This window comes from Amblyomma americanum, chromosome 11, assembly GCF_052857255.1.
Source record: "Amblyomma americanum isolate KBUSLIRL-KWMA chromosome 11, ASM5285725v1, whole genome shotgun sequence".
In the NCBI taxonomy this organism is placed as follows: domain Eukaryota; kingdom Metazoa; phylum Arthropoda; class Arachnida; order Ixodida; family Ixodidae; genus Amblyomma; species Amblyomma americanum.
The window spans coordinates 23,771,072-23,783,894 of NC_135507.1; the positions used below are offsets into that span (position 1 = coordinate 23,771,072).

General features: G+C 48.8%; 1 protein-coding gene across 1 annotated transcript in view; it reads right to left on the minus strand.

The window, feature by feature from the left end:
* Positions 1 to 1,458: 1,458 nt before the first annotated feature.
* LOC144110420 (metalloprotease TIKI1-like) overlaps positions 1,459 to 12,823 on the minus strand; it is a 91,609-nt gene continuing 80,244 nt past the window's right edge. The window contains exons 6-9 of the mRNA XM_077643301.1: positions 9,936 to 10,129; positions 5,635 to 5,725; positions 3,124 to 3,336; positions 1,459 to 2,772 (exon numbers count right to left, since the gene is read on the minus strand). Of these exons, the coding sequence (XP_077499427.1) occupies positions 2,559 to 2,772; positions 3,124 to 3,336; positions 5,635 to 5,725; positions 9,936 to 10,129 (712 nt within the window). The 3' untranslated portion in view covers positions 1,459 to 2,558. The remainder of the gene's footprint in view (positions 2,773 to 3,123; positions 3,337 to 5,634; positions 5,726 to 9,935; positions 10,130 to 12,823) is intronic.

Below are 12,823 nucleotides of genomic sequence, written 5' to 3' on the forward strand. Positions count from 1 at the left end.
CACCAATATAATGGATTAAGGTGGATTAGTGGAGATTAGTTAGTGGATATAGATGGATTAATGGGCGAGATTAGTATTATCCTCTATGATAGATCCCGGCCACGGCGGTCGAATTTCGATGGAGGCGAAATTCTAGAGACCCATGTGCTGTGCGATGTCAGTGCACGTTAAAGAACCCCGGGTGGTCGAAATTTCTGGGGCCCTTCACTACGACGTCCCTCATAGCCTGAATTGCTTTGGGACGTTAAACCGCTATAAACCGTAAACGATAGTGCAATGGAACATATTAGAACATTCTAGAAGGTGATGACTCATGCATACCATATAAGGGCAATGGAACCGGTTGCAACCGGATTTGCGGCTGGAAAATTGTGAGAACATTAGACACTCACTGTAGATGCCATAGCAGGTAACTTGAATGCTACTGCATTTCCTTCTTTAAAAATTTGGTTAAGAAGGCCCCCAAGTTGTGTGTGTGTGTGTTTATTTTTTTTTTTGTGGCTTCCGGAATCTTCGTGAGCACCATCGATGCGGCATGAAAACTTCAGTAAATGTCTCCGTGTTTCTGTAGTAAGGATTGCTCGAGTTCCTATTCCTTCACTGGCTAAATTCTGCTTCTCTTGCGCGCTTTTGAAGGAATTTCAGATTTATCATTTTGGCTATACCAAACTATTTTATGATTTTTACTTATTCTCTAAGAGAATATGTGATTGACTGTTAGTGGGCAGTTTTTTCTTTTTTTTTCTAAGACTCATTCATTGAAATCAAAGTAATCATCGAGGGCAAATCCAACTGCTTTTGCATAATTATCTCATCAGATGTCTGATTGTCGCACAAATTTTTTTCTTCCCTTATAACAAACATTTTACTGATATTGATGCAGTTTTCTGTGTGCCTAACAGATTTCGCTAATGGCACAGAATGTCTCAGCTGCAAAGAACAACTCCATGCTTGCTGAGTGCACCATGGTTGAAGCTAAGAAGCAGAATTTCAGTAAAACATGCACTCATAAAATTTCTTTGCACCAAGGACTATCTTTATAATGCAAGCCTATCCTGACACTTAATATCAACTTTTTAAATGCACAGGCTTCTTTTGCTTGTGCAGTAGCTGGAAGATACTGTACAGACCTATTGTCCATTGGCTACACACATACACATTTGAAGCATGCTTTAGCATTAAAGGCAGCACATAAGGCAGAACAGATGAGAGACACAAGTACTTCTAAAAAACTGGGTTATTGGGCTAGTCTGTTAGTGGGCTCTTTGTCGTCTTCTCTGCGTTACATTCTATTTTTAGCACAAAACTTTCTCTACCGTGTCAACTCACTCGGCTGTGCGTTTTGTTGACAGACCAGAAGTTGTTACGTGTGTGGTTTCAACTTGGTGAAACACATTCGCTGCACGAGGTCTACTCCAAAAGAGGGATGTACTCCATCACTTATATACAGAGCAGACAAACGATGACATCAAGCTTTTATTTCATGCTTTGAGAGTCATTTTACCATCGTCGGCGGGGTATTTTTGTCATTGCCTGTTTTAGATCAGAAGTCAGTCTTCACACTGCAGTTCAAAGTTAAGCTACCTTTGGAAAGAACAAAAATTTCAAAATCCAGCTGCAGTTCTCATTCAAAGCTGAGTGACTCCATTCAGTTAATGGCAGTCTTTATTGTTGTTTAAAGAGCTTCTTTTTAGTGACACCAAAATTAAAGCCGTGCGGAGATGAATCTGTCACCATCGTGGTTCCATTGTGAGTGCTGTACATTTCTGTCCAAAGCTGTCAATATGCAGGCTTGACTGCGGAGAGTTCTCATCTGTCTACGTAAAAGTGGCCCAACAATCCTTGCGAAGTGCAGTTAAATCTATTGCTTATGTTTTAAGACGCGTTGCTCGGCAGTGTTGGACGCACTCCAGTGCCCTCTTTCCGGGCGCGCTTTGTCCGAGGTGATCGGTACAGCGCGTGGATTATTGTCCAGGAGGCCTTCCGCCAGTTGCCTGCGCAGTTCACAAGTGGTGGGTCACTGGTCTTACATAATGAGCTGGTCTGCACGCGCACAAAAGTGTCTGTCAGGGGTGAGACCCGGATGTAATGCGATCTCGTGTCTGGGTCAGCCACTGTTTTGTGCGGCGCCTGTCTTCGTGACCCTCATGGAGGGGCTCTCCTGGAGTCACGGGCCTTGAGCCAAGGACGGCGCAATGAGATGACGTCACTGTTTTACACGAAGGCTGCACTACACTGCGTATCTTTGAGGGACGCGCACAACTGCTGACAACATGATCGACACGCCGGTGCACCATCACAGCCCTGGTTCCACCGCTGTAACGTCCCTGGAACGGCGTTGAGGGCAAAGAAGCCTCGGGCCCTCGTAGGTCGTCGCAATCAATGTTTTGGCACCGCACCTAAGGAGCTGACACACTCGCTCCCTAGGGCTTTGAGCAGCTTACCGCCACAGAATCGGGCAGGAACAATGGAAACTTGTCGGATGAGCGCACCGTCACTGCCTCGCGGACGCGCGCTAGTGAGCGGGTACTTCTGGCGCTCGTGACGGCGTTGTTCGTTCATGGCGGGAAGCAGCTGGCCCCCCTCCAGACAGCCGCGGCAAAACTCCAGAAGAACGTGACCATGGTCACGATGAGGCTGGCGCAGGGTCCCGCCGTGCTGCCGCTGGCTCCTGCCCGCTGGCCCCGCCATAGCGTCAGCGACTCGTGCACTGCGGGTGCGGAGTCCCGTGCCCCAAGGGCTCTGTGCTCGGGAGGCAGCGGCCGGGGACGCCTGTGGCGATAGGCAGTGTGGCCGATGAAATATATGTTGCGTAAATTTAAAAGAATCGCCAAAATGGCGAGGACAACGCAGAACATAGAAACGACGGGATTGGGCTCAGACTCTGGAACGAAGCTGCCCCTGAGGAAGCCTCCAGCCAATGGGGATGATCTACTGTCATGGCGTCGCTGTCGACCGCAGTGCATTTGCGGTTGCCCGCGACGTCATGACGATAGTTTGACCCCATTGGTTGGACGGTTTTCTTAGAGGGGCATTTGCGGCTTCGTTCTTGTGACACCGTTATGCATTTACCGTTAAGCAACGACAAGGGTTAGTGAGAGGGTCGTGGCGCCTATAGCTCACCATGTAGAGTCAAGGCGCACCCAGAGGTCGTTGAACTTTCGTGGCCTGGCTGTGGTGGGCAGCGCAGCTTGCGAGAGCAGGGGCCTCCTCTTGGGCTTCCGCCGCCGCCAGCCCTGTCCCGCGGCTCCACCGGCTTGCTCCGACGGGTGCTGCTGGTCGCCCAATACCTCAGCCGGGTCCGGCCACGAACTCGGCTCACCGCCCTTCTTCACCCTTGGTGGGGAAAATGACGTCGTTTGAGGACAGTTCCTCCCACAGCTTTGCTCTCCACTACGAGATGTCAGCCATGCCATGCGTCGTTCACCAAGAAGCACAGGTAATCGGCCCAATGCTGGAACTGGGTGGTTTTAATCTGGTCCTTTGTTGGACCAGCCTTTGCCAATACTTTCCATATATTGGGCCGATTGGCTCTGCTGCTGTGGCAGCCATAGAGTTTCTAAATATTGCACTTCAAGAGATTTGGTTTCGTTTATGGGGTTTAACGTTTCAAAGCGACTCAGGCTATGACGGACGCCGTAGTGAAGGGCTCCGGAAATTGACAAATTGACTTGGAGGTCCTTTGCAATTTTTGGGAGTGGGCCAGCTTCCAAGTGCTATCGCGTTTTCCTCCTAAAGGGGAGGCGAAATGGTTTTTTGAGAATTCGGGGTTATTCAAGAATTCAAATTTATAAAGCTTCTAGGTAAAGCATACAAAGTAGTTCTGCGCTAGCATTTAGATTGGTGACGTAATCACCGATTAAAACCGTGACGATGGTCAGGCTTCTCCTCAGTGCGTTGGAGCTGTGCGGGGGAACTCGTGGTGACGTAATTGCTGCCGAAGTTTCAGATGTACGCTGCCTTCGTCTACATAATGCCGTGCGTCTTCCGATGCCGCCAAAAAATGCTTCACCTTCGACGGCATTCGTTTTCTTCCTTGAAACAACCGCTTCTTCACTGGTAACTTAGCGCCGCCATACGTGACGTCATCATTCCGCCCTCTGCCTGTCGCCGTGCACTGCAGAGAAGCCCCTGAACTCCGACGCCGCTTTGGTCAGCGATTACGTAATCATTTCAAATGCTAGCGCAAAAAGATTTCGCATGTTTTACCTGCAAGTTTAGCTCATTCGGCTAGTTTAAACGCATTGAACTCTAAAACCTCTCCACTTGCCCTTTAAAGAATGTGGTTAAGAAGGCCTACAAGTTTATCTCTTCAAAACGCTCGTTGCCTGGGGACGGAACGAAGACGGTCGCACATAGTCTGCTCTCTCCCTTATAACGGCGCTCGGCTGCTGGCCCGAAAGACGCGGGTTCGATCCCGGCCGCGGCGGTCGAATTTCGATGGAGGCGAAATTCTAGAGGCCCGTGTACTGTGCGATGTCAGTGAACGTTAAAGAACCCCAGGTGGTCCAAATTTCTGGAGCCCTTCACTACGGCGTCCCTCATAGCCCGAGTCGCTTTGGGACGTTAAACCCCCATAAACCAAACCACGTAACGGTCGGCAGCGACATGAACAGAGTCTAGGAGCGAGCCTTGATGCGGCCACTATATTCACGATGCACAAAGAGGACGCACAGGCGAACGAAAAGCCTATATGGTCCGGGATGGTGGTTGGCTGCAGAGCTGGACAAACTCACAGCGTGTGATAGACGACGTCTTTTAGCACACTCGTAGCCTTTAGCTCGAAAAAAACTAATGCCAAGCCTTATTGCTCACTCCCCTCTTTCCCAGTTAATACGAGGCCTCTCCGCTGCCTTGCAAATGGCGTGAACAGGCACAGGTGCTGACGTTTGCTTTTCCTTGCCTCTGCGAGTTAGGTGCGACGGATGAAGGCGTGTAGAAGCCTGCACTTTCCCAAGAGCGGGTTGATGTACGGGCTACACAAAAAAAATTCTAACTATGGAGCAGCAGCATGAATGCGAGTTTTTCTTCCTTCTTGGTGCTTACGTGCTGGCGCCGAGACGTTTAATTAACTACATTTATCATCTTAACTTGCGTCGGGCGCATTAATGGCCCTAGCTACCGCTGCTCCATTGTGAACCCAAAACATGCGCTACTACTTCCATAATCGGCAGTGAAAACGAGCAAGGGGTTTTCACACCTAATTTACGTTGTCTTGGGTCGCGTTTGTTCGCTATTCTTAATGATTCCATATACGCATTATTTTTGTTTTCACGTGCGCTGCATATGAGGCTGGTCCTTTTTTGTTGTTTTTTTTTGTATCCGGCGTTGCTGCGTGTCCACCATTGTGAAGCTGGTCGCGCCCTTACAAAAATTTCTTTAGACAGTTTATAGACTGTCCATAGACTTATCAATAACAGCCCGCAGACAAATCCTATACACTAGTCTGCACACAATACAAATTCTATAGGCAGTCTATAGAAATCCTGTAGATTTATGCCCATACACTTTTAGCACTTTTGTTTATAAACAGTCTATAGGAAAGCGAAAACGAAGTAAATAGGAAGGCAATAGAGTCTATAAGAAGTCAAGAGAAAGTCTGTAGACAATGTTTATAAGGGCGGCAGCACTCACTCTGGTATGCTCTTGGTGGCCACGATGTGCTCGATGTCGAACCCGCCCTGGCGAACGAAGTCCAGCACGGTGTTGTTGCCCAGGAAGTGGCCTGCGCATGGTATGCGGTGAATTAGTTGTGACGGGAGAGCTGAGCTTCACGACGACTGAAAGGTGTCCAGCTGAATGCGCGCACTTTATTTACTCGGGTGCCCTGCGACCACTGAACGACAGGGGCGGAGGACAAGGCTGCTGTCCTTTAACACGAGACACGCGCAGTTTTTGAAGCGAAAAAGCTTCAGAACACGCCAGGTAAAGCAGTCGTTGCTTAGGCTGGAGAACGACCTTCAGCCCAACCACGTTAGCCGTGTATGACCTTGTGTGGTGCAGTTATGGCGTCGAACACCTTGACCCATAACCTTTAGTTTGCAACTGTATTTTCTCCATCTTTTCTCCCCTCACCCCTCTCCCCCCGTGCAGGGTAGCAAACCGGCTATTTTTCTGGTTAACCTCCCTGCCTTTCCTCCTCCTCCTCCTAACCTTTAGTTGACCTTTACCCTTGACATTGAGTGACCTTTGTGTTGACCTCTGACCTTAAGAGTATCCGATGGGGTGCTGTTAGGCCACGTGATTACATCCGATGGGGGTTGTCGTAAGACCGTGTGATACCAGGTCATAGCCACGCGGTCGTGTGGGTGTATATATAGAATGGCTCTCGCTAGCGTGTAGCTGAGCTGCCATGGACGAGCCTCAGACGCTTAGCAAGCGTGCTTGCTTTTCGCGGAATTACAGGGTTAGCCGAGTTAAGCCACTGCCAATTTTTTATGCTATGAATCTCAACGCCAGTGCACGCGATCCCAGCAGCCCTTTGCGCAGAAAGCACAAGCAACCGCCGCCTGAAAATGTAAGTAATGACAGAATGAGTGACCGTGGAGCGAGAAACATTACTTAGTCAATTAGCAAGGCATTGTTGCCAGGCCTGACACCATTCCTGATTGAAGCGAACAGTCACCGAAGCGAAGGAGCATAGATGATGTTTCTTTATATATAATTTGTGGTGTTCACCAGTGGGATATTAATGAGATAATTATTTTCAAAATAATTGATTAGAAAAAACAGCCACTGGTATGATGCGAACCCACGACCTCCGAATTTCGCGTCCAGTGTTCTACGAGCTGAGCTACGGCGACGGCTGTCCAGTTTTCTGTTTTGGGGGTACTCTTAGGTGTAGTGTAACCGAAACTTGAGAGTGTTCACCCAGCCTCTCTTTTCCGTTCCCTTATCTGATCGTACCTGCCTGCTATTTTACCACTTTCCGTGCGAAAGACAATGGTCGCTGTGCACTCGTTATATATATTTTCCAGTACCCTAGTTCTACAGCGACTGCTCAGGTTTCGACTGGGTCAAATGCTTTCCCGTAATCTATGAACACTTTGGGTCGAGCATCTGCGTCGCATTCGGGAGGTGCCAGGGGCGGATTTATGTGTGGGGCTGAAATGCGGTCGCCCCTCCCCCCCTCCCCAAGCGGGAAGTCTTAATATGAAAACCATGCTCCAGCAAATTTTAGGGCGAGATATATAACTTTTTTTTTTTGTGTGTGTGTGGGGGGGGGGGGGGGGGGGGGGGAATGGCGCAGTGTCTGTCTCATATATCGTTGGACACCTGAACCGCGCCGTAAGGGAAGGGATAAAGGAGGGAGTGAAAGAAGAGAGGTGACGTAGTGGAGGGCTCCGGTATAATTTCGACCACCTGGGGATCTTTAACGTGCACTGACATCGCACAGCACACGGGCGCCTTAGTGTTTTGCCTCCATAAAAAGAGAGAAAAATTCGAAAAAGCACATGGTTCAAATGGCACCCCCCCCCCCCCCCCCCCAACCGCCGCCTCCAAGAGTGACCCATAAACCCGCCCCTGGGAAATGCTTAGTTCGATCCCCTGTGCCGCCGAGTATCTTTGATCTTCTGGCCTAGCCCTCTGTCGACGAATCATCGACCTTCGAGTGACCAAAACCCGCCTTGTGCGGAAAGGCTATCTATACACTGTTTGAATGCAAGCGGCAGGTGAGTGAATGCCCTCACATCTCTATAGGTTTCGGCTCTTCAGGGCAGGTTCTGTGCTTCCGCGGCATCAAAATGCGATTTATCTTCCATTACGAGGTCTTTCCTTCAGCCGACCTAATCACCCTACGGCGCAACTCTTTATCCCAAACAAGCTCGAACGTAGGCGGGGAGTACTACGCTTCGCAAATCATCCCTCGGCACAGAAGCTCCGTGCCAAGCTGTGTACGGGAAGAGCCTCGTTCTAATTCAGGAAACGTAGGGATTCGCTGCAGGGAGCTTTTTCTCCCCATCGCTCTCTGCCGTGCCCGGTGCAACTTTCCCCGTCACGGGAAAAGTGCGTGATTTTTTTCCCCCCTGTGGCGTGTTGTTGGCGCACGTTTCTGGGGCCAACAATAGCGCGCGCGCGCGCGGAAAGATCAGGACGCAAGGTTTGCTCAAGCCGCTCTTGCTCCGTACGTTTTGCTTGCTGGCCGCTTTTTATGCCGTGATGCACCGCTCACCGCCGGTTGCCGCAGCAGCAGCAACAACAACAAAAAATCTCGTGTTGCTTTTTTCCTTATTGTTTTTATGTCCTCGCTGCCTCTTCTTCCCTCTGTCCCTTTTTCTTTCCTTTTTTCTCCTTTCTTTCCATTCTCCTGGCCGCTCCAGTCGCAAAAACCTTTCGGCGCTTTGCCGAGATGAAAACGCGCCAACTGAGCTGTTTTGCGCACCCGGAAAGTTTCTCTCCTTGGCGGATGCGCCTATTTGGTTTTGCAGTAAGTGACGAAGAAAAGACGTGGAATGGTAGAGACGGGCAGGACAGAAGAAAAAAAAAAGGAAGGGGAATAGAGAGATATAGAGAAGTAAAAAGAAATAAAAAGGAGGGCTGAGCTCGGGACGAAAAAATCCGCGCCTGTCACGGCGCGCGAAGCCGGCGCGTCCTCCAGGGGCTTGGGCGGGGGATTGCGACCGTCCCTCGCCTCAGTTGTCGTTTGTTTATTTGATTATCTGTATTTGTTTTGTGTGTATTTATGTATTTGTTGTGCTTGTTTATTCACGTAAACAGTGCAATCCAATCGTACTCCCGGGCAGGCGGAATGAACTAAATAACGCGTTACACGAGCACGACCAATTGAATTGAGCGTAACAGCCAACTTAACAAAGGAAAACGCAAAGAGGTAGGAGCGAATGCAGGATGTATGCAGCTTCGAGCCGCACTGTTTTGCTCCATTTGATGCCAGAGGGAGAAGCGCCCTCGCGCGACGCGCAAATTGTGCGCGCGCGTCGTAGTGGTCTTGCTTCTTCCCGTTGAACTTTTCATTCCCTCTTCGAACGAACAAAAAAAATTAAGAAAAAATGCTGGAGCCGCAGAGATAGCTGCGAACGCTCGACCAGCTAAAGCGCTAACCGGCTTTGCAGCGGTAATTGTGACCAGGAAAGGTTTTCCTGAGGTTATGGCGTCGTCGGTCGTAGTGCAAGTCGTAGTTATGCGGCTTTTGCAACAGAAAACTCGGTGACGTCGCAACTCCAGACCACGTGGCCCCTTTTTGATCAGTAAGAACTGAGAGTTTCAGTGTCCACCTGTTGCCTAATCAATGCACGATCGGTGTTCACAAGACCTATGAGCACGATCTTCAGCAACTGCTCCAGCTTTTGTAGGCATCACATATTCACGATTATGCGGCCGTGCTTGCTGCTTACAGGTCACCGGCACAATTAGATAAGGCGCTGCCTTCCTTTCAAAAGCGCTTGTTACACGCCTTATATTGAAGGCTAGAAAGATATAGAGGATGAGGGAAATGCAGGGAGGTTAATAAGGAGGGTATAAGTGGAGAGGAGGAGGAGGAAAGAGAAAGATCGTTCCTTGCCGTCCTGTCCATGGCACGTGGCCATGGTCCGTTGAATTCAACAAAAAACAAACAGCAAGAAGCGAATTAACCCCCGCAGTTTTGTGTACAGCCGACCGCCAGTCTAGTCTATGTCTTCTAAATTCCTCCCGATATGAGGATAGCTATGAGAAGCTGCGGTTTACTCAAGCCTTCGAATCATTGCATGGTAGGCGTTTCTAGCTTTTTAAGACTGTTAATAGCATCACATGAAGAGCGGAACAAGAACACGAGGGTCCGACATATACAAGCACCTAAGTGGCACCTAACCTTCGTCTCTGGCGCTGTTGGGCCGCTTTACGGAGCCCTCGCTCCCTGATCTGCAGCAGCCTCTCGCGCCAGGGTTCGAACTGGCGCTGTTCATAGCGCGACATTAGTGAGGGCCAAAACGACTGACCTGCTCCGAAGGCGAAGAAGAAGCTCTGTCCAGGGTTGGCCCGGAGAAGCCGCAGCACTCGGTCGCCCATGCGGTGGTTGCGCTTGTAGATGAGCTCGTGCCGGAAGTAGCGGTCGATGTCGCGCGCCAGCCGCAGTTCGCGCGCCGACAGGCGCAGCGACGTGTTCGCGAGCGGAGGCACCTGCGCGGTGTCCCTGCGCAGCCAAATCGCGGGTGAGCGCGTTGCGATAATCTGGGCACCTGGCGCCCAATGTCTGGCTGTTGTCGTTCCTGTCGAGAACGCCGCGAAGCTGCGTGACGAGGCTTGTGGAGAATCTTTCGTGAGAGCTTCAATTGCCAAAAGAAGCTTCTCCTAAGTCCTCTCCCTTCAAGAGAGAAGAGGCAGTAATGAACCTTTGCGATACATTAAAAGCTCATCTAAAAAAAAGCGAACGCCGCAAGGAGATTAAAGGAATGGAAAGATGTGCTCGTTATGACATAGATGACGGAAGCTAACAGTCACCGAAATCAAGGAGCGTAGGGGATGTCCCTTTTTTTAATTTGTGGTTTTCATCAGTGGGAGAATAATAAAAGAAAAAGAAACAACCACATGCCGCCGTTGGGTCCGAACCCACGACCTCCGAATTTCGCGTCCGGTGTGCTGTGCGATGTCAGTGCACGATAAAGATCCCCAGGTGGTCGAAATTATTCCGGAGCCCTCCACTACGGCACCTCTTTCTTCCTTTCTTCTTTCGCTCCCTCCTTTGTGTTTTTTCCTTACGGCGCGGTTCGGGTGTCCACCGAGATGTGAGGCAGATGCTGCGCCATTTTCTCTCCCCAAAAACTAACTTTCGTTTTCATTTTTCTACCAACTGAGATACGGCGACGGCTCTCTGATCTGTTGGTAGAGCACCGGATGCGAATATCGGAGGGCGTGGGTTCGAATCCCACCAGCGGCATGTGGTTGTTTTTATTCTGCTTTTTTCTTCTCCCTTTGATGAAAACCACAAATTAAAAAAAAAGAGTAATCCGCTATTCTCCTTGATTTTGGTGACTGTTAGCTTCCGTCAAGGATACTAAAATATACTGTGCGAGAAACTTCAGTGGAAATTTATGATTGCTAACTTCTATCACTACTGTTAATTTACTGTTTAACTCAACACGACTAATATCTGGCCATACTGCGCACGTGCAGCGTGCCATTTCGATTCAGAGGTGAGGAAGATTCACACATGCTCCACTGGGTGCGTTTGTTGTAGCTTATGTAGGGTGTTTTTGTAGTTTTTGTACCTTACGTAGGCTTATGTAATTTGCTGCAGGCAAGCTTACGAATACGTTGCTCAGTGCCAACTTTAAAGTCAACTCAGTGTCTCTGCTTTCCGTTGTTGTTCTTTACCGATTCATCTGTGCATCTAGAAAGAAGCGCTGTTCGTGCGTCTGCTGCGCTAGGATGAAACGGTAACGGGAAGTATGGAAGCCGTAAATAGAAGACAACCGGCTTTCTGGAAGATGGTTTGGATTCGGGCTAGATAGCGCGAGATCATGTTGAGAAAGCAACGCAGAGACAGGATGTGTGGCAGCCTCGTACTATGTCCTGTCTCGGCGTTGCTTTCCCAGCATGGCTTTCTGCGGACCTACCCACGCCTACGTTCTTACTGGCGCTCCATTGGTTGTATACGAATCTACGTGCTCTGCTGGTCCGAGTAAACCTGCTATTGATAGCAGACTTCCGGTCCCCCCCCCCCCCCCCCTTTTTTTTTTCGTGGATTGTTCTGATGAGTTTTCTGTAACATCTATGAACGCAGCACTTGGTACTTTGTCCTTATCTTCTCCTGCGAAGGGTGCTTCTCCGCGCGTGTAGTCACTGTGCAAAAAAGCCGACCCTCCGAGTCACGTACGGCGGGTAAGCACCACCCCTGCCTTGAAGGAGAGCGTTGGGAAAGTTGGGTAAGGATCGAGAAAGGCTATTTGGTGATCATTAGCGCGCAGATCCGCTTACCCAAAGAAAGAAATGAAGAGAAGGTAATAATGAAGGAAAGGGTATTTACCCACCCGCGATTGTGGAACAAGGAACACTGTTACGCGGAGTCGGAATTACTTTTTTTTTTGTCGAGGAATCCGTTCGCAGTAATAGTTAGCAGCAGAAAAAAAAAATTGCAGGACCAGAGAAAGGAGCAAGAGCACGGCGCCAAATTGGAGCTTGCTGCGCTGGATCTACGGAGCTTATTTGTTTCGGGAGACGCACTCAAAGGAAATAATCGCCTATATGGCCTTGCTTGGAGAAAGACACCGTTAAAAGGGAAATGAAAATTATGTATACATTCGCAAGTTATCACCTAAATTCTGAAGATCACGAGGCATGCATGGTGTACAATGTAACTTTGCAAGCATGTTTTCAAATATGTTATTTACGATATAAATACATTCAAAAACATGTTTTATCACAGTCGAAAAACACAACAGAAAAATTTCTGCCTTCACAACAGAATTTCTGTAATATTTTTGACCAAGAACTTGTAACAACAGAATTTCGTTTAGTTACTATAGAAAGGTGCTAAAGACCTACAGACTACAGAAAAGTACAACAGAAAAAAAAACTAAAGTAATACAGGAAACTACTACAAAACGACAGAAAAATCTGTCGTTACGCGAGAACTACAAAATATTTTGTCGTATATTTCTTTTTGATTTTGATTACAGTCATACAGTTCCGACGTTTTTTTTTTTTTTTTCGAATGGGATCTCCAAAGCTGTGTAGCTTTTCTTCAGTCCAATGTCTTTGAAACGGAAACCTTCCAAGTTGAAGCAGGATCTAATCAAGGAGCAACTACTTATTGACAGCCACCTTAGCTAGGTGGTACGACTACAGAAAAAAAAAAACATCTCTCTCAGAAGCTTGGCAGGTGAAG